The 21,999-nt window shown below is 39.1% G+C and overlaps 1 protein-coding gene across 2 annotated transcripts in view; it reads left to right on the top strand.

The window, feature by feature from the left end:
• The first annotated feature begins 882 nt into the window (after positions 1 to 882).
• Positions 883 to 21,999, top strand: part of APIP (APAF1 interacting protein) — a 31,257-nt gene continuing 10,140 nt past the window's right edge. For both annotated transcript variants that reach the window (XM_067462720.1, XM_067462719.1), the window contains exons 1-4: positions 883 to 1,059; positions 9,294 to 9,394; positions 15,651 to 15,699; positions 21,203 to 21,320. In XM_067462720.1, the coding sequence (XP_067318821.1) occupies positions 1,000 to 1,059; positions 9,294 to 9,394; positions 15,651 to 15,699; positions 21,203 to 21,320 (328 nt within the window). In that variant the 5' untranslated portion in view covers positions 883 to 999. The remainder of the gene's footprint in view (positions 1,060 to 9,293; positions 9,395 to 15,650; positions 15,700 to 21,202; positions 21,321 to 21,999) is intronic.

Raw genomic sequence — 21,999 nt, 5'->3', positions numbered from 1 at the left:
AGGGCAGAGAGTTCCACTGCTGAACAGCTCTCAGTCAGGAAGTTCTTCCTAATGTTCAGATGGAATCGCCTTTCTTGTAGTTTGACAGCGTTTCTCAACCTAGGGGTCGGGACACCGGGGGGGGGGGGGGGTCGCGAGTGGGTGTCACAGGAGTCGCCGAAGACCACCAGAAAACACAGTATTCCTGTTGTTCATGGGGGTTCTGTGTGGTAAGTTTGGCCCAATTCTATCGTTGGTGGAGTTCAGAATACTCTTTGATTGCAGGTGAACTATAAATCCCTGCAACTACAACTCCCAAATGTCAAGTTCTGTTTCCCCCAAACTTCACCAGTGTTCACATTTGGGCATATTGAGTATTTGTGCCAAGTTTGGTCCAGATCTATCATTGTTTGAGTCCACAATGCTCTCTGGATATAGGTGAACTACAACTCCCAAACTCAAGGTCAATGCCCACCAGACCCTTCCAGTATTTCCATGGGAGTTCTGTGTGTCAAGTTTGGTTCAATTCCACCATTGGTGGAGTTCAGAATGCTCTTTGATTGTAGGTGAATTATAAATCCCAGCAACTATAACTCCCAAATGACAAAATCAATTCAATATCTCATCACTCTAGAGAATGAATCCACTTTAAATCCTATTGTTGCAGGATGTCCCCCCAAAACATAGTTTTGCAGTTTAAAAAACCGTTTCCATGTGTTTATGATAGACCCAAATGGCATTTATAACCCAGGAACACAAATCGTATTCTATAGTGTAATGCTGTGTTTCCCAAACGTTGGTCTGCCAAGCGTTTTGGACTTCATCTCCCAGAATTCCTACTCGTTGCCCAAGGCAGCTGAGGCTTCTGGGAGTTGAAGTCCAATAAACTTTTAGCACTATAGTCTGGGATTCGCCTATGCAACTGCGTCAGGAGCAGGAAAGGGCCGGGGTCTTCCTTCTCCTTTCCGATTTCAGCAGCCCAATAGGAAGAAGGAAGGGCAGCTGCTGAAACCTAGCTCTATGGCTGAAGCCCGGGGGGATTGCAGCTGTCCCTGCAGGAACGGCTGGGAGAACGCCAAGGTAACGAGGAAGGAACTTGTTTCGGTCTCCTTTCGGCCCATGCAAGCTGGGGAGAGAGGGGCTTCATCATGAATTTTAAACTTGTGTCCTGTGTTTTAATCTCTGTTTCTGTGTATTTTAGTATGTCTTAATATGTTTTAATATGTATATTTTATAGAAATACATTTAATACATGCATTTATAGAATATTTACAATGTTTAAAGGTAAAGGTTGTCCCACGCCTTTAAGTTCACTTGTGTCCAACTCTTTCCAAACATGCCATGTTGCTGACATGCTTTTTTAGACGTGTATTGTTTCAAAACTCCATTTCTAAGCAAAAGAGCCGGCGTTGTCCATAGACACCTCCAAGTTCATGTGGCCGGCATGACTGCAAGGCGCGCCGTTACCTTCCTGCCGGAGTATTGATCTACTCACATTTGCATGTTTTCAAACTGCTAGGTTGGCAGAAGCTGGGGCTGACAGCGGAAGCTCACGCTGCTCCCCGGATTTGAACCTGCAACCTTTCGGTCAACAAGCTTAGCAGTTTAACCGACTGCGCATTGTTTATGCATTGTAATTATGCTGTAACCTGCCTCCACCCACTAGGAGAGGCAAGTAAAAATAATAAAATCATTATTATGAAATTGTGCCTTTAGAATGATTAAGACCTGTTGTCACATTTGGCCTTTTAAAAAAAACCCTCTGGAGATCAGTTTGAAAAATCAAGAAACTTTGTAGTAGTATTGCTCTCCTTCAAGTCCCCCATTAATTTTCATAGGATTTCCATAATAGACAAGGGATACTCAAGAGGGAGTTTGGTTCCCTCTGAAATATATCTTAGTCTATTCCAGCTTTCCAAACATGTCATGTTTCTGACACACTTTTTTATTGTTTTAAAACAGCTTTAGTAGCAAACAAGAGGTTAAAGTTCAAAACAGGCAATGTTTTGAACTAGGTTATATCTGTTTTGAACTAGATTATATGAGTCTACACTGCCATATAATCCAGTTCAAAAGGGTGTAGATGAACTACAATTCCCAAAAAATCATGGGCTAATCACCTCAAACCCTGCCAGTATTGGCCAAGTTGGGTCTGTATGTCAAGTTTGGTCCAGATTCGTCATCGGCTGGGTTCATTGCTCTCTGGATGCTGGTGAACTATAACTCCCGGATTCCAAAATCAATCTCCCCAAACCCCATTAGTATTCAAAGTTGGCCAAGTTACATCTGTATGTCAAGTCTGGCACATATTCGTTGTCGGTTGGGTTCAGTGCTGTCTGGATGCTGGTGAACTATAACTCCCGGATTCCAAGGACAGTCACTACCAAATCCCACCAGTATTCAGTGTTGACTGTTTTAATTTTTTATTGTTTTATGGGCCAAACATTCAACTAGTAAACCTGTAGATACCACATAAAATCGGGGAGTGCCCAATGGGGTAACACTCCCCCTTAAGACACAGGTCCACACTTTGGGGGTCCTCCTGGACTCAGAACTGACACTTGACACTCAGGTGTCGGTGGTGGCAGGGAGGACCTATGCACGATTGAAGCTTGTGCACCAACTTTGATCATACCTCGAAAAGCCAGAACTGGTCACGGTGGTCCATGCCTTAGTTCCATCTCGTATGGATTACTGTAACGTATGGATTACTGTAATGTAGGGCTACCTCTGAAGATGACTCAGAACAGGCATGTAGCCGGGGGGGGGGGGGGGGCTCGGGGGGCTTCAGCCCCCCCCCCCCGAAATTTTCATGGTGGTTCGCGAAAAGGCCTTAATGGTGCATTATTTAAACTGTTATGTTTATTCATATCATGATCTGATCACCATACTCAATATATCCCATATGCATGGGGGTATTGGGGTAATGATACAAAAGGTTTCACTCAGACTCAGCCCCCCCCCCCCCGAAACCCCCCCTGAAAAAGTTCACCCCCCCCCCCCCCGAAACGAAATCCTGGCTACGGGCCTGACTCAGAAGCTCCAATTAGTACAAAGATTGGCACCCAGGTTGCTGACGGGGGTGGGTTATACAGATCATACAACTCCAACCCCCACCCCACCCCCCAAGCAGCTTCACTAGTTGCCTATTTGTTTCTGAGCCCAATTCAAAGTGCACGTTAGTACCTAAAAAAAAACTCTGCAGGGCCCAGGTCCTGCCTATTTACGTTACCACATCCTCCCATATAAATCTGTTTGGGCCTCACGATTGGCTGAGGAGGCCTTCCTCTCGGTCCCACCTCCTTCACAAGCGAGGCAGGCGGGGATGAGGGAGAGAACCTTCTCAGTGGTGGCCCCCCAGGGACTTGAGGACCTGGTTATTTAAACAGGCTTTTGATAGTGATTAGTCAATCTCTAGGATATGGACTTAGTAGCAAGCAGCAAGCCCCTTTTAGCTCATAGGAATGAGTGTGTTTTTAATCTAATGTTCATAATTTTATTGTTAATTTTTGTGACTTGATTGTGCTGTATTTTGTGTTTTATATCGATGGATGTGTTATTGTTTATTCCATTTTATGATTTTTATTGTATTGCACTTATTGTATATTTATATCGTAAGCCACCCCGAGTCCCTTGAGGAGAGGGAGCGGGATATAAATAAACTTTATTATTATTGAAATCCAGACTATCTGCTTTTATGATTTTGATTACCTTCCTAAATGCAGGTTGACAATAACAGATTGGCAGGTAGTTGATGATTCTCTTTTGAGGGCCTAATGAAACACTAGATTGAATGTATGCTGGGAAAAACAGTGCTTCATACTGTTGTTCTGCACCTTCACATCATTTCTAGCTTTGTTTACATCTGTACTGTAGAATTTTAATGCAAATTGACACCACTTCAACTGCCATGGCACAATGCTATAGAATCATAAGAGTTTTAGTTCCATGAAACACAAGCACTATTTGGTAGAGAAGATGAAAGATTTCGTAAAACTGCAACTTCCATGATTCCCTAGCATTGAACCATAGCAGTTAAAGTGGGGTCAAACTGTGTTAATTCTACAGTGTAGATACAGCCTTAGACTAATCTATCACAGGGTTTTCTGAGGTCAAAAGTGTCACCCAAGGGTTTCATGGCTAAGTAGGGAACTGAACAGGATCTTCAGGGTCTTGGTTCAACATTCAAACTACTACACCATTGATTTTGTCATTTGGGAGTTGTAGTTGTTGGGATTTATAGTTAACCTACAATCAAAGAGCATTCTGAACTCCACCAATGGTGGAATTGAACCAAACTTGGCACACAGAACTCCTATGACCAACAAAAAATACCAGAAGGGTCTGACGGACATTGACCTTGAGTTTTGGAGTTATAGTTCACCTACATCTAGAGAGCACTGTGGACTCAAACAATGATGGATCTGGACCACACTTGGCACGAATATTGAATATGCCCAAATGTGAAGACTGGTGGAGTTTGGGGAAAATAGACCTTGACATTTGGAGTTGTAGTTGCTAGGATTTATAATTCACCTAAAATCAAAGAGCAATCTGCACCCCACCAATGAAAGAATTGGGTCAAACTTCCCACACAGAATCCCCATGACCAACAGAAAGTACTAGAAGGATTTGGGAGGAATTAACCCAGTGTGAATTTACTTCAAGCAGAGTCACTTTTTGTGTAAGCTATCTGGCATGATATAAGAGTCTAGAGTTGCTGACTTTATCAACTCCTGAGGAAGGGGATTGCTTTCCCCGAAACAGGGTACAAAAATACCCGGGCACCTCTGTTGAATGCCGTTTGGACTTTTCCTTTGAAGACTTATTTTGAGAAGCAGTGCTCCATTTTCACTGGACTTGAGTTGGATCTTTTCCATGAAGATTGTTTTGAGAGTGGCGCTTCATCCTCATTATTGTCTTCAGTTTACATATAGCCTCATGACTCAGTGCTTACTTTGTTTATATGACTTTTCTTATTGTATGTATCCCTGAAGCCTATATACAGTGGAATCCTTATCCAGACCTAGAACTGTTACGTTTGAGAGCGGCTGCTCCTTTTGATTTCTGTGTACCACTGAATTGAGCTATGTACTGGGGATTTTGGTAAATGGAATACTACATGCTCTTTTGATAATACACTTTGACATTACGCATAGATTGTTTTGTGTTTGTGCTGATACCTTACAAGTACTCTGGGATATTGTGTAGTAGAGCAGAGGTTTCCCAAACATTTCATGTTGATGGCACACTTTTTATTTATTTATTTTTTGCATCATTTCATGACACAGTAATTCAACTTTCCTAGCAAGCCAGAGGTTAAACCAACCTCTTGTAAGAGACATGGACACATACGTAAATTGTAATAAGGTATGGAGACACAACATACTTAATTAAAACCTTTCAGTTATATTTTTCTCTATATATGATTTATTGCTTATTACACATAGACTCGGACATTTCTTGTTACGTTTGCACGACACACCTACACACTACAGCCACACACTAAGGTGTTGCAGCACATAGTTTGGAAAGCTCTGGCATAATTGAAAATAGCCAAGGGAATAAGGTCTGTCTGTGTACAGAACCAGTGGATTGAAAACACATCTGAAGTTAGAGCTTTGAAATGTTAGTCATTCCTCTACAGATAGATTCCTTTATTGATTAGCCCTCTGATCAACAGTAAAAGACAATAGACAAGTATGCAAAGACACAATAAAGAAAAATATCCCTATCCAAGCACTTCTGTAAAAGTTTGCTAAAATACATTTAGGCACCTAAAACTTGATTAAATAATACATTTTATAGAATCAGATTAAATTAAATTACAAAATGATTTTAAATAAGTTTGTCGCCATGACAAGAGACCCCGTTTTGGTCAGAGAAAAAGATCTCTCAGGTGGGCAGCTTTTATAATACATGCAGCTATGTAGCCGACTGAGTGTAGATAATCCCCAGAAAGAAAATAGGACAGTTTGGCCAGTTGGTTGTTCTAACCAAAAGAGGTTGTCATTCCTTTACATAGTTTACTTCTGGTCACTAGTTTTCTAATAACCTAAATGCCACTTGTTCTGCGATTACTGTACTTGCTGTTAAACCCATGATGAGTAAAGTTCCCTCTACTAAGGGTCTGTTTGTACACTTGGAATGCACATCAGATTTGCTTGTGTTTTGTTATAATTTAAGGCATTTGTACAAGTTAGCTGGACTTCCCTTGAAATATTAGAGCAAGTTTGCCATTTTTTCCCCATCACTATACCCCAATCCTGTTGGTGTAACAGTAATTCTGTAAATCCCTTGTGAATCCTTTTGCAAATATCTGCTATTATGCTGATATTTAGCATAAATTGAAACTCATTTGGAAGACGTTCTGGTGCAGTGAAACTTGCTTTGAGCTTATGCAAATATAAATCATTTTTCTTTGCAGCAAATAGCATGTATAAAGCTGGACTAATATGTAGTAATATGAAAGGTTTCAAAGGGAATTTGATTTTTATAGTCAAATCCAGATTAGCAATGATTCACAACATTAACTTGTGTAAATCTGCATAGCTGCATTGTGTTCAATCGAGGTACTCCCATTTACATTAACAGGAAAACTGCCCTGGAGTGTTTTGTTGGCATCTGCTAAGATGTGGTAAATGAAGAATGACAAATTGCAGTTGTTAATGGTAATTTCGGCAGAACTCCATTTAAAAGCTATCTTTTAGCTCTGTTACTGATGGCAGGTTTACCCTACCAAGTGGAATGAATTTCAGAAATCTAATTTATTTTTCTTCGGTCCAAATGTAAATACTTAGGATTCTTTAAAGTAGTCCTTTTATGAGAAAATGTATAGTAGTTGAGGTCTAATGAAACATTTAATGTGAAGCATCTACTGTGCATACTAAGATGCTGAGCAAAGTTTGTAGAGTTCTCTGTATATAGAGAGAGAGAGAGAGAGAGAGAGAGAGAGAGAGAGAGAGAGAGAGTTTCCATCTGCTAATTCCGATGTTCCAAAAGTAGATGACTTCTATTTTTGTTATAATTTTAAGGTGCTAGCCTGGACTACGTACATATTCTTTTCTCATCCACATTTTCCTCTCCATAACATTCCCAATAAAGCCTGAGCTGGCATTTGAACCAAGAGGTGTTTCGCTTCTGCCATTTGGTGTCCCTACTTTATCTATTACCAGAAATATCCATATATCATAAAATAATAAATATAATAAATATATAATACATCTGGGCAGAACCTAGACCGAGGGGGCAGTGTGACATTATTTGGACCTTCTCATCACAACCACCATTTTTGTAATCTACATTTAACATTTTGCTCATGTTTTAAAAAGAAATATGTCCGGTGTTGACTTCTTTAGAATTGAATTGGATAATTAAATAGAAAGCATTCTTAGCAGATTTGCAGAGGACAAATTTGGAGAAACAATATCAGAACTCAAAAGACCTTGAGAGATTGGACAGTTGGGCCAAAATTAATAAAATGATTATCAGCAGGTAAATAAAAAATATTACATCTAAGCTGGGAAAATTAAAATGTACAAATGTAGTATAGGTGATACCTAGAATAAGAGCTATACATGTGAAAGGAATCCAGCGGTCTTAATAGACAGTCAGCAGTGAGATGTAGTAGGCAAACAACTGGATGGACTTCTGGGCATCAATATGAACAGAGTGCCAAGGTTCAGGACAGTCGTAATGTCACTCTGTTCTGCTTTACTCAGACCTCATGTGTCCAGTTCAAGACGGATATTGACCAGCTGGTATATATCCAGAAAGGACAATCAAGATGATAAAAAGTCTGGAAAGCAAACTTTATGAAGAGTGACTAAAGGGTCTGGGCAAGTTTAGCATGAAGGAGAAGACTGAAATGGGACACATAGCAATCTTTAAATATCTGAAGGAATGTCATGTACAAGCAGAAGCTAGCTTGTTTTTTGCTGCTCCACATACTAGAACACAAATCAAGAGTCAAATTACAAGAAAAGTGATTCCACCTAAAGATTAGAAAGAATTTATTTACTGTTAAGAATTGTTCTTCAGCTAAATTGACTGCTTTGGAGGATGGTGGTCTCAGCTTGGGAGGTCTTTAAGCAGAGGTTGGATGATCATCTATCAGAAGTATTTTAGCTTTGTTTTCTTATATGGCAGGCAGTTGGACTTTCCAGCTCTTACGATTCTATGATTCCATTTATGTAATTGTACTTTTGTGTCACTAATGAAAGGGACTAACTGCAAGTAACAAGTTAATTTGAAGCTCTGAGTAGACCTTGTGTGAAGAGTACAGGAGGCATATGCCAAGTTTTCTTTCTAGATAAGTGTGTTCAAGAAAGCATGGTGTACAGCCAACCTTTATTTCCAAGCATAAGAGGTTCCTTTTTTACGAAGTGTTTCTGTACTGTCTTCAACTTTTCCTCCATATCCTCTGTCAGCATTGGAAAGATGGTGAAGGAAGGCTGGAGAAATGCAGACTGTCAGTGATGTATGTAGTAGTGTGTCTGTAGAACATGGTGGAATACAAGCTTGACATGGGAAAGAATAGGATTCTACTCAACAGCAAAATAGAAAGCAGATAAGTCTGCAGCACCAGCAGTTATTTTTGAAGCAAAATGGGAATAAGGTTGGCCCTTAAAATGGGAATCCTAACAAAAATGGAGGCTGTTGAAATGAAAAATCTATATACATTTGGAAGAAGTTTACAAAGAGTCTTCTTTTTCTTTTCTTTTTCTTTTTCTGTTAACTTCTGCAAGGCGTAGGAGATCTGGTTGCTTTTATTTCACATGTCTTTTTATTCTGGTCTTAGAACTTATTCCAAATTTTCTGTTAAAGTGGTAATGCCCCTTTTTTAGCTCTTTAATAAGTCCATACTTTTCTAAGTGAGGTATGTCCATACAGTGGGAACAGAACTAGCAGGAACATTTCACTGTTCTGTATAGAAAAAACAAATGTATTGCCTGCCAATCCAATTGTTTTTAAACCAAGGTGCCATTAATTTTATATATATATATATATATATATATATATATATATATATATATAATTTTTTTCAGTTATTCAATTAAGGATATACATTTAATCAGCAACAAACAATTGTTCTGAAGAAAGGCATTTGGGAAGTTTTCTTCTTCTAAGATAAGGTAGAAATTATGTTTCTCTCATAACAAAGCCACACATCTATAAAAATAATTAACTTTTAAAAATCTCCCCAATTAGCCAGAAATGCCTTTTTTATTCAACTGTTCTTGTTAATTTACTAAACACTGCAGCTTTCAATAAATAAATCACTATTTTTTCAATACTTTTTGTTCCTTCTACAGGACAATGTGCATCCCAGGAATCTGATCCCAGAGCTTTGTCGGCAGTTTTATCACTTAGGATGGGTTACAGGTACCGGTGGTGGTATCAGCATAAAGCATGGGTGAGTAGTGTTCTTTTGTTATATATTTTTTTTTACATTAAAGTACACATAATCAATTTGGAGAGAATGTCATGAATACTTTTTGAACCTTAAAAATGTTCTTTAATCTGTTTTCAGTGGGACAGAGTACATCAGGTGCATTCCTAGAAAGAAATAGAGACACAGAACCAGTACTGGTTTTATAATAGCTATATTGGTTACATACACAAAAGTCAGACGTTGCATATACACAGCATTCACTCACATATATTCACTCATTCATACTCACCAACCTCCAACATTCAGGCCTGCTACTGGAGAAGACAGGTGGATGTATAGACCTACATTCCTCACAGATCAGCCACATTGTTGAAAAGGAAAAGGATAGTGATGTTTGGTTATTGATTACTTGGTTGTTTAGATAACCTCTGCCATTCATCTCAGACCTGCTATAGCCTCATCAATTCCAGAACAGATAGGTTATTTAACTTAAAGAGCTATGGTCTTTGGCTATGTAAACATTTGGTTTTTGCAACCAAAAGCTCAACAGTTGTCAACAGTTTTCTCATTAGCACTTTTCTTGCCAAAGTTAATGAATTCTTCATCTCCTTTGTTCTTCATAATGCCATTTTCCAGGTTCCATTTTTAGGATGCCGCCTTAAGCCTTGCCAGACCTTAATATGCCTCAGCCAGATGCCAAACATACAAATCATTCAATCCACTCATAACAAGAAAGGAGTAGGAAAGCATGAAACACAATGTAGATTTGGGTGAAATCAAGCTGGCTTTTTTCTGGCTCAGTGTCTTTAGAAAAAAAGGCCACGTGCACCACACGGTCACATGAATTAACTCCTAGTCAAGTGGATATATACCACATCCACTCCCAAAACCTCTGTGAAGTGATTACTGTGGAGTATGGGACGTTTCCAAAAGTCAATTGATTGTCTATTGTGTGAACAGAATATTGGACTAGATAAAACCCTTCCTCTCACATCCAGCATATCTCTTCGCGCCTTCTCTTTTTAACGTTGTTATCTCAGGTAAAGATGTTTATGTTCTTGTATCCCTAAAGGAAGCAAACTCACTGAAGAATATAGATAATATCCAACACCTGACAAAATAATGGTTTGATTGGAGGTGCATTACTCAGAGTAGATTTTGTAAAAATACATGTATTGAAATATTTCGCTCCTTTTAACTAAAGCTATGTGAATATTTTTATTTGTGGATACTTGGCTCCTCTTAGTGGTGATAAGAGGAAAAACCATCTACCCTTTTAGTAAAAGAATGTGCCCGTTTAAAATATTCCTAGCTGGATGAAGACACATTATACTGCATATAATTATGCCACAAAGTTTTTATACCTTGACTAGCCAGTCTCTAGATAAAAAGTCCAAGGTCAGTTCAGATAGTTCTAGGGGGGATATTATACATTTCACAATGACTTGATTCAAGATATATTTGCCTTTTTAAATATCCTTTTTTGTTTTTTGTAGAAGACAGTCACAAAAAATTAGCATAAATATATTATTATTATTATTATTATTATTATTATTATCATTATTATTATTATTGTCAAGACCCAGAAGCCTCAGTAAAGCCAAACACAGAGAGTAAAAGGTCCAAACACAAATGTATTGTTCACAACAGAGTCTTTGAAACACTTAAATTCAGTGCCCCAAGCTCAGCCAACAGTTTGGCATCAAAAATAAGGCGATATGAGAAACTGAAATATAACCCGGAGTCCAAAAGACGTTCCAAGGTCGTGGCACGAGGTAGGTGAGTTGAGTAAGTCCAAGAAGCAAAACGTTGTCCAAAACGGTCCAAAGTCAAAACAGTAGAGCAGCAGTCATCATACACAGAATCACAAGAAGAAAAACAGAAATGCTAGAACACAGCAATCTGTAGTCCAAGGACCCAAGCACAAGAGTTGGCAGGAACAAAGATTCACACCCCAAAAGAGACACTTTGCCTTCTGCAAAGATCCATACAACAAAAACCCATTTTTAACCTAAAGCTCCTCATCAGAGGCTGAGGAGCTCCCCACCCTTTCATCATCGCTCTCAGCTGCCCCATTCCCCACAGCTGAACCTGAGCACCCATCCCTCTACCTCTGCCAGCGTCTGTCAAGACTTAGATCTTGCAAAGTGCTTCCCGGTTGCCATTCTCCAGTAAACCCCTCAAAGTCCTTGCTGGAGGTGGGTTGATTACAGATATCCCTAATTTCTTGTACACGGGTCCAATCCAGCTCATCCTCCTCCCTCGTGTCACTCCCAGACCCATCACTCCCTTCAAACCCCATGAAGTCCTCGTCCTCTGTAGAAGCGCTAAGCATATCACGGATACACTTCCTTTGAATCTCCTCGTCGGACTCTTGTTCGTGAGTAGCTCGCTTGACTCCCCTGCTTTCCTCCCCATCCCCCATTTCACAGTCGGAGAAGCCCTCAAAGGTTTCAGAATCACTCGGAGCCATGATTATCTATCTAATCCGATTTCGCTGCTGCTCCTCTTCCAACACCTGCACAGCCCTCTTCTCCCTTCTACCAGTAGTAGCAACGTTACCATCACCCTGAACTACAACAGTTATTATTATTATTATTATTATTATTATTATTAAAAACATTTATATTCCACCCTTCCAGGGGTGTGCTCAGGACAGAGCACAACATATATACGGCAAATATTCAATACTGGGACATAAAACTATAAATATACACAAATATTAAAATAACTTACATCTACTTTAAAATCAGCTGTTTTAAACCATCTCAAGACACCATGCTGGCTCTCGTCAGCGCAGTAGGTTTGCTCTTATTGCCTCATTGCAGTGCCCCAAAGGCTTGGTCCCACAGCCAGGTCTTACAGCCTGGCCGCTGAAATGGTCTGGATGAGGGCGAACAAACTGAAATTAAATCCAGACAAGACAGAGGTACTCCTGGTCAGTCGTAAGGCCGAACAGGGTATAGGGTTACAGCCTGTGCTGGACGGGGTCGCACTCCCCTTGAAGGCGCAGGTTCGCAGCTTGGGTGTGATCCTGGATTCATCGTTGAGCCTGGATCCCCAGGTTTCAGCGGTGACCAGGGGAGCATTTGCACAGCTTAGGCTCGTGCGCCAGCTGCGCCCGTACCTCGGGAAGTCTGACTTGGCCACGGTGGTACACGCTCTGGTCACATCCCGCCTTGATTACTGCAACGCTCTCTACGTGGGGCTGCCCTTAAAGACGGCCCGGAAGCTTCAGCTAGTCCAGCGCGCGGCAGCCATGTTACTAACAGGAGCAGGACGCAGGGAGCACACAACGCCCTTGTTGTTCCAGCTCCACTGGCTGCCGATCTGCTACCGGGCCCAATTTAAGGTGCTGGTGTTATCCTACAAAGCCCTAAACGGTTCCGGCCCAAAATACCTTGCGGACCGCATCTCGGCCTATGAGCCCACGAGGGCCTTGAGATCGTCCGGGGAGGCCCTTCTCTCGATCCCGCCTGCTTCACAGGCACGTCTGGCGGGGACGAGAGAGAGGGCCTTCTCGGTGGTGGCCCCCCGGCTGTGGAACACCCTCCCTGTTGACATCAGACAGGCGCCCTCCCTTATGTCTTTCCGTAAGGGCCTAAAGACGTGGCTATTTGAGAAGGCATTTAACTGAGCGCTACATTTACTGGTAATGACAACTGGAACGGAATATGGTTTACGAGCTTGGTTATGATTCTACGATAAGACGGAGCGGATTATTTAGTGTAATTTATTATTGTGTATTAGTGATTATTGCTTATTGTAAATGTGTTTTTATATGTTGTACACCGCCGTGAGTCGCCCTAGGGCTGAGAACGGCGGTCAACAAATGCAGCAAATAAATAAATAAATAAATAACATAGTATATTGGCAGACAATATACATGACCATTTTAGTGGAAAATTTAAGTCATATAAATATGGTTTGCAGTCTCTTGTGGTTTCTGATTTGTTTACTCTTACCTTGAAAATGAGTATAAAGAAGTCACAAACATGCAGTTACAACAATGTAATAATCAATTATCTATTACTGTACAGTTGGCCCTCTGTAGCCATGTATTCTGTATCCACAGATTCAAGTATCCACTGCTTGAAAATATTCAAAATAATTTCCAAACATAAAGCCTTGATGTTGCTATTGTAGTACCCCTTTGTATATAATGAGACTTGAGCACCCACAGATTATTTTTTTTGTATCCATGAAGGTGTCTGGAACCAAACCCCAGCCAATACCAAGGGCCCAATATATTTTGAAACTTAAAAAGTGGTTGATATAATAATTGAAGCAATAATGGAAATTCCAAGGAATGTTTTTTATTCCAGTAGAAAATTATTGAAATTTCCACTTTAATAAATTGATTATCATTTCTTTATCACAGTTTTGTATCCATAAGAAGTAGAAAATTTGGTATGCATAAAATAAGATATGCTTATTTTAAAATAATTAGCAGCAATTTGTACCCTGTTATTTGGTCTGCAAAACACACACATAAGCTATACCAAATTTAATTTTGAAGCAGCAAGGTGGCAGAAGCAACCCCCCCCCCCCCATTTTAGATTATTGTTGTCATGACAGTGTTTTGCATCACTGATTAAAATCATTAACCTTTTTTAAAAGGAGAAGTTCTTATATATAGTGTAGTAGTCTGATAGACTTGATACCTTAACTGAAATCAATTACTGCATGTCATAAACTGTACTAACTAACATAGTCGGAAAGCTCCCTGGTCTTAACAATCATTTCCTGAATCTAGTATTTTTGCATATGTGAAAACATACAGTAAGACCCTGCATCACAGCCATCCTTGCGAATGTGTAACTACATCTTATTTCCTGTCCAGACTCACCAAACCTCCTTAAAAGCCAGCAGCAGTCAAGTGATGGAGGTCTGCTCTACTGGGGATCAGTCAGAGCAGGATGACACTTCTGTCCCCCTCCCATCAGCAGTCTTTTGGTGTGACACTCAGGCCGTTTCTACACTGCTATATAATCCAGATTTTCTGGATTGCATGAGTCTACACTGCCATATAATCCAGTTCAGATAATCTGAAGTTTATATAGCAGTGTAGAAAGGCACCTTAGAAGCTAAATCTCTGTTGCAACTCCTTGTAGCACCAGAGATCACTGGTGGGAGCAGGTGGAAACTTTTTCCTGCTGAACTCCAGTCACCAGGAGAATAGTTCTCCATTGCTCAATGTGACTACTGCCTGCAAATGTAGGTTTGGGGGCACTGATAATTGTGGCAAATAGAGATAATAGGGTTTTATTTCTGTGGGGCATAGCACTAAACAGGGTCCTCTTCAAATCCAAATGCTATATCCATCAAACCAAAGGATATGAAATAGGTTAGGTACAAATATGTTGCATAAGTGATGTATGGAGTAACTTGCATTAAGAACGTGTGCATTCAGAACTCGTTTAAAATTCTGAACATTTCCCCACAAATATTCTATCAAGATTTTTATTTTTATCTCTGAGAACATGTCACTGCAATGCTAGTGGAATGTTATTTATAAATGGAAATAACCCCCTCCACAAACCCCATTTTTACTAGAAACATAATGCTGCCTTTGTCTTCAAACACAGGGAAAGTTGGTTTAGCTGATCCAGTTAGCCACTAGATGTCTCTGCTCTGCATGTTTGCAGGGAAGCATTCCAAAGTTCAGCATACCACAACAAAATCCAACATATTCATATATTGTGGTTCTAGACTTCCTTAAATCCACCAAGAAACACAAAATAACATTACAATAGCTTTTGAAGCTTTTTTGGCCCCTTTTTGTTGTCTGGGAAAAGGAATCACAATGTGATATGTATTGAGAGCTTTAAAACTGTATTACTTTATTTCCTTTAAGTTTGTTCTTCATCTTGGGACCCATACAAGGAGAAAGGCAGGGTATAAATAAAATTGCTTTACTTTAGCTGATTTGGATCTGTGGGTTTTGTTAAATTAACTTGACAATATCATATTTTTGCCTGTGCAGATAAAATGATTAGCATGTTTGGAATATACAGGGTAATCACAGTGTTGTGTAGTAATTGAATATATGTTATATAGAGCATTTTGTTGAGTAACTATAGAGTAACAAAAATAATCACATTCAAACTGTTCTGATGCTTGCTGTTCTAGGGCCTATGGCAGTAGGTTAACTGCCACTGCTGACAAGCATCACTGTGAGAAAAATATTCTTGGGTATCCTATTGTGTTTTCAAATTAAGCCAGATGCTTTCTGCTGCTTTCTACATGTTACTAAAATTCTGGTTTCTCCCTGCAGCGATGAGATATATATTGCTCCCTCTGGTGTCCAAAAAGAAAGAATCCAGGTATGTACATGTCGCATTTGAATACCAGGGTGCATCATAGCATTAATACATTTTGATATCATTTTAATGAAGTTCCGGGGGCTGTAGTTTTACAAGGTCTTTAGCCTTGTCTGCTAAATAGTGCTGGTGATGTGCCAGACTACAAAGAAGTCTCTGAAGCTTAGTGTTTGTTTGTTTGTTTGTTTGTTTTTCTTTCCTTGCTGTGACTGGTGGTAGGTTTCAGTTCTAAATGGTCCTTCTTGTTAATGGCTCTGAAATGGTTCAGGTCCAGCCTATCTTCATGACCGCATCTCCCCCTATGAACAGGTGCGGGTTCTAAGATTTGCCGGGGAGGCCCTCCTCTTGGTCCCGCTTTGTCTCAAACACAGTTGGTGGGGACAAGGGAGAGGGCCTTCTTGGTGGTGGCCTCCTGGCTCTGGAATGCACTCTCCAGGGAACCTGGGCAAGCCCCCACACTGCAGCACTTTCGGAAAGAGTTAAAAACTTGGTTGTTGTAGGTTTTTTAGGCTATATGACCATGTTCTGGAAGCATTCTCTCCTGATGTTTTGCCTGCATCTATGGCAGGCATTTTCAGAGGTTGTGAGGTCAGGAGAGAATGTTTCTAGAACATGGCCATATAGCCTGAAAAACCTACAACAACCCAGTGACTCCAACCATGGAAGCCTTCGACAATGCAGTTAAAAACTTGTTTTTTTCAGCAGGCCTTTGATAACATTTAAAGCAGTAGCTAGACTGATTGCCAATTACTTTAACACTTTATGTCTACATTCTGATTGGTTTACATCTGGAACGCTAAATCGATTGTATGGATCTTTTAAAATCAATTGCTTTAGCCACATTTTACTGATTTTATTTAATAGAGGTAGATTTTGTTAATTTTATATGTCTGGTTTTATGTAAATGTGTTATTGATTTTATATGTCGGTGGATTGCATTTTATGTGTTGTATGGCACCATCATATGCTGTTTTGTGAGCTGCCCCAAGTCCCTATGGGAGATTGTGGTGGGGCATAAATAAAGTTTATTATTATTATTATTATTATTATTATTATTATTAAATGTAATAGTTAATAATCCTTATCCAAAGCAAAAACTGAAAAGGACATACACTGCCATATAATCTAGTTTAGTGCAGTCAACTTCATTCTGAAACTGTATTATATGGCAGTGTAGATGAGGCCTTAGAGATGATGCCGACAATGTATTTTCCTAGATTGTATGCCACCCTCTGTGTACGAAGCACATATTCCATATGGAAGTATATCTTTGTGTGGTTCCTGCTATGAACAGTGTTACTGCATAGAGACCTTTTGAAAGCCATAATATCCACTTATCACTGGGATAGGCAACTACATTTGGTAAAGGGGCCAATTTTCTGTCTCTGAAATTAGTGTGGACTGCCAAGGAGAAAACAAACCCTAAAACTGGAAATAACCAGATCAAATTTTTGTTTTGAAAATGAGGATAGATAGATAGATAGATAGATAGATAGATAGATAGATAGATAGATTATTAAGCAGTGCAACAGGGATAGTACAACCTATTTACAGGGTGGCCTGCTCTTTTTGCAGGCTTTGAGTAGAAGGAAATCAACCTTTTTGCCACAGATCCTGGGGAAATACATGTGGATAGCCAAAGAACTTCCCTTCTGGGGCTGTTTTTATCAATTATGTATGACAAGTTCATGCTGATTTGCTAGATGGCCTTACATATGAAGGTGAAAATGGGTTTATTTATTTTTCCTGTGTTGCTCAGCCTGTTTTCTGTGTTCATTTGGCAGCTGGCAGTAAAGAACCTTATTTGCCATTAAGCCTCTGCCGCTATACACTGTCTGTCTGTGTTATCCTTTGTCTTTGTGTTGGGATTAGAGAACAGCAACAGCAGCATAGCTGCTTAGGAGTGCAATGCCCCTTTCAGTTGGTGATTTAACAAGGATAGCCAGCTAGAGGAAATGTCACATGGCCACTGTATTCTGCAGTTTCTTGCTTGGTGAAATAGCAACTCTTTTACCTCTTTTGGAATGCTGGTAAAGTTTTCTGTACCAGGAAAGTGCACTCTGTGGTTTTCTTTCATGAAAGCATTACTTAAGAATGATTCGGCCCATTATTTCTACAATGGAATAATCTGACTTTAAAGGATTGTGCTGTGCATGTTGGCCCGTAGAAACATTTGCTGTGAACATTGTAATGCACCAAAAGTATGGCTAAAATTGCAAAAGGTAAGGTCCAAAAAAGGTAATGCTTCCTAGAAAGCCAGTATAATGTAATAGTTTGAATGTTAATCCAGGACTCTGGGAGATCACTAGTTGGTCATGGGAACCCACTGGGGTGACCTTGGATAAGTCACACTCTCTCAATCTCAGAGGGCAGCAATGGCAAATCCCCCTCCAATTGAATCTTGCCAAGTAACCTTCGTGCCATTGTCACCATAAACACGAAATGGCTTGAGAGCCCATAACAACACTCCCTAAGAGTATATAATAAGATGCAATCAGTCCTTTAAAAATAGCAACAATAACCTTATAAGGTTTCTGATAACAGTCTTATTGAAATTATAATTCCAGTAAACTTTCTAATTAAGACTGAAATCCTGCCTGGTGGACTTTTCTTTTCAGTTGACTTCTATAGATGGTGCTGCAAATATTTAACCAAGGTTCTTTGTAGTAGTTCTATTTGCATATGTACTAGAATTCAGGTGGATTCTGGGGGATATGAATCTCAGCTTTCATTTGTTTGCCTTTAATCTTTCAAAAGAAAAAGCTTTGAATACTGATGGTTACGCTGAAGTTGCAGTAATGGCAAACAAAGTACACTTCTTACCTGACAAATATTAAAGTCAAGCAACACAGAAAGAGTTGGGATTAAAAACAAAGATAAACTGTATGGCTCCAGCCCTACATAAATACGTATTTGTGAGTATTTTCAGGCATTAGAGACATAGGGGCCCCTATGGAAACAAAAATCGAAATAAAATCATACTATTTTTGTTTACCCAAAAGAACACTTCTCCAGGCCTTTGTAGATCCTCCTAGAAAATTTGAACATAGAAATGTTTTGGAGGACCTACAAATACCTAGAAAAAGGTGTGTGTTTTTTTTCCCAATCCTGTGTAGGCTAGTAGCAGAGGCAGTGGTAAATACAGCTATCTGCGAATGATCAAATCTGCAAATGCTTAACCTGCAAATGTGTAGGAACAACTTTATTGTGAAATTGCCACCATAACGCCATTTTAACTGCGGCATTAATATTCTATGGTATCTTGGAGTTTTTAACATAAGAGAATTCTCTGGCTGAGAAGGGTAAATATCTAAAATGCAGATTTGGTAGGACTGCCATGTCCTTTAAAGTAGAATTATAGCACTATAGGTATATGATGTCAAAGGACCCATGAGTTGTTTTTTGTTTGGTTTTGTTTTTCTATCAGGGCCACATATTTTCTCAAAGATTAGCAACCATGCAATGTTTTAGTGTTACAAATTAGTTTATAAACATTTGTTTGAAGTGGAAAAGTATGCATAAGCCTTACTGCAAAATGAGAAGGGTTTTTGTTCATACTGCTAAAAAAAAATTCTGAGGGTTCCCTCTACTTTCAAAATGAATTCAATAGCCACATTTGAGCACTGTTCCAAGTTATCTGTCTTGCTTCCCAGATCCTTTGTACTCTGCCATATAATCCAGTCTCTGATCCCAGATTATCTGATTTGAACTGAATTATATGGTGGTATAGACTTATATAATCCAGTTCAAAGATGATAATCTGTGATCAAATACTGGATTAAATGGCAGTGTAGAAAGGGTCCCAGTCTCCTCCTCTGCTGAAGCAGATATACTTCAGATAGGCAGAATATCTATTTATTTTTGTGTGTTTTCACTTTCATTTAAATTGACAATATATTTTTAAAGACTTTAAAAAGTGTTCTAGAGATAAGGATCAAAAGTTAAGCACCTACCTCACAACTGTCAGTTTGGCTTGCTGTGTCAAGGACGAACCAATTTTTCCATAGGTTCATCGTAGACATAGATTTATATATCTGTGCAGAATGTCATCCACTTTCTCACTTGTTCACCTGTTTAAACAATACATCTTGTGGCAGGGGAATCCCTCAGTTGCTAATTTGACAGAAAAAAATGTCAACAACTTCTATTTCGTCCCATTGCTTTTCAACTTGTAATAAAATTGGCTATAGACATTTACTTCCAAAATTTTTGCTTCCAAAAATTTTCCTGCCTTCATATTTTCATGAATCACTTCTAAAACTCGTGCTCTGTAACGGTATCTGTAATATTTATGATACATGAGTATGTGTGTATATTATACTACTGCAGAATATACATAGTATAGTTTGTACCTATACATGTTTTTTCAATATAGTATCTCTTATGCCAAGTTACTGTTTATACTCAAGTATAAGCCAACTCAAATATAAGTGAGGCACCTAATTTTACTACAAAAAACTGGGAAAACTTATTGACTCGAGAATAAGCCGAGGGTGGGAAATGCAGCTACTGGTAAATTTTAAAATAAAACTAGATACCAATAAAATTACATTGAGGCATCAGTAGGTTAAATGTTTTTGAATATTTACATAAAACTGTAATTTAAGATAAGGCTGTCCAACTCTGATTAAACCATTATTCTAACCTTCAATGTAAATGTGCTTACATATCCTTCCAATAATAATAGAATAAAATAATAAATGTAATAAAAATAATAGAGTAAAATAATGTAAACGTAATAATAATAAATAGAATAAAATAAAATAATAAATGTAATAATAATAATGATAATAATAATAATGATAATAATAAATTACTTTGACTCTCTGTGTATGAACCCACACTGTCTCTTCGATCATCTGGAGAGGCCCTGCTAACGCTCCCATCACCATCACAAGCGCGATTGGTGGGGACAAGGGAGAGAGCCTTCTCGGGTGGTGGCCCCTCGACTCTGGAACTCACTCCCCAAGGACATTAGGCAAGCCCCAACTCTGGCAGTCTTTAGGAGGAGCCTGAAAATGTGGTTGTTTCAGTGTGCCTTCCCAGAATAACGAAACTCCCAGCAATATGTCCCTAAATGCACTTTAATAATGATTTAAGATTGTCTGCACATTTCTTCTCTCTTCAAAACTTCTATCCCAGTTACATGTCACTTTGTCATGCCCAGCATTATTTTTTAAAAAATTTAATCACTACATTTGGCCCAGCCATAGGTTTTTAAACGCGTTGTGTTATTGTTAATGTTTATTGCTTATTTCTGCTTATGAGTTTATTTATTGTTTTGTATTATTGTTGTTATTGTGTATTGTTGTATTGTGGGCTCGGCCTCATGTAAGCCGCACCAAGTCCCTTGAGGATATGGTAGCGGGGTACAAATAAAGTATTATTATTATTATTATTGACTCGAGTATAAGCCGAGGGGGCTTTTTCAGCCTTAAAAAAAAGGCTGAAAAACTTGGCTTATACTCAAATATATACAGTATTGTCTCCAATTCTTTTTTCACAGCCTGAGGATATGTTTGTATGTGACATGGAAGAACGAGACATCAGCGGGCCTCCATCACACAAGAAGCTAAAGAAGAGCCAGTGCACACCACTCTTTATGAATGCTTATACCATGAGAGGTATGCCAAAAGAAAAGTTGATGTATGCATGTATGATGTATAAGGGATGGACACTATATCTATGTATTTCATACACACACACACAAACACACATAGCGATCGAGAAAGAGAGTATATATTAAATATTCTTGAAAATATATTATTTTGCTGAAATGGAGATATCTTAATTTCAGTTGTAATGTTACTGAAGCAGAAGCTTTGCTACAGTATTAAGCAAGTGTTTCAATTACCACAAAAACATATTTATTTGTTTTGCCTTTTTGTACATCTTAGCCAGCTTGGTATATAGTGGCTAGGATGTAGCCACTCCCCTGCTCTGGAACTCGCTACCCAGGGAGATCAGACAAGCATCCACCTTGGCAGCCTTTAGGAAAAGCCTAAAAACATGGCTTTTGGGATGTGCTTTTGAGGAATGAACAACAAATCCCCATACCATGTCTGTCCCATTACAAACTTGTCCTTCTGATGCACTTTATCCCTTCCCTCAGTGAAGATTAACCCCATTGTTTTTCCCATCTGAGTCTCCCACTAGATACACTACTCCATTTACCTATCTCACTCTGGGGTTTTATGATTTTATTCGTTGCATTTGGCCCAGCCCACTATGTTCAATTCTTTTATCATTTTATATTTTATGTTCAGTCTGCACTTTATTTGATGTTATTATCTGTTTTATTTT

This window comes from Anolis sagrei, chromosome 1 (genome assembly GCF_037176765.1).
Source record: "Anolis sagrei isolate rAnoSag1 chromosome 1, rAnoSag1.mat, whole genome shotgun sequence".
Lineage (NCBI taxonomy): Eukaryota > Metazoa > Chordata > Lepidosauria > Squamata > Dactyloidae > Anolis > Anolis sagrei.
The sequence above is the reverse complement of the archived record's forward strand: the minus strand, read 5'-3'. Positions and strand labels throughout refer to the sequence as shown.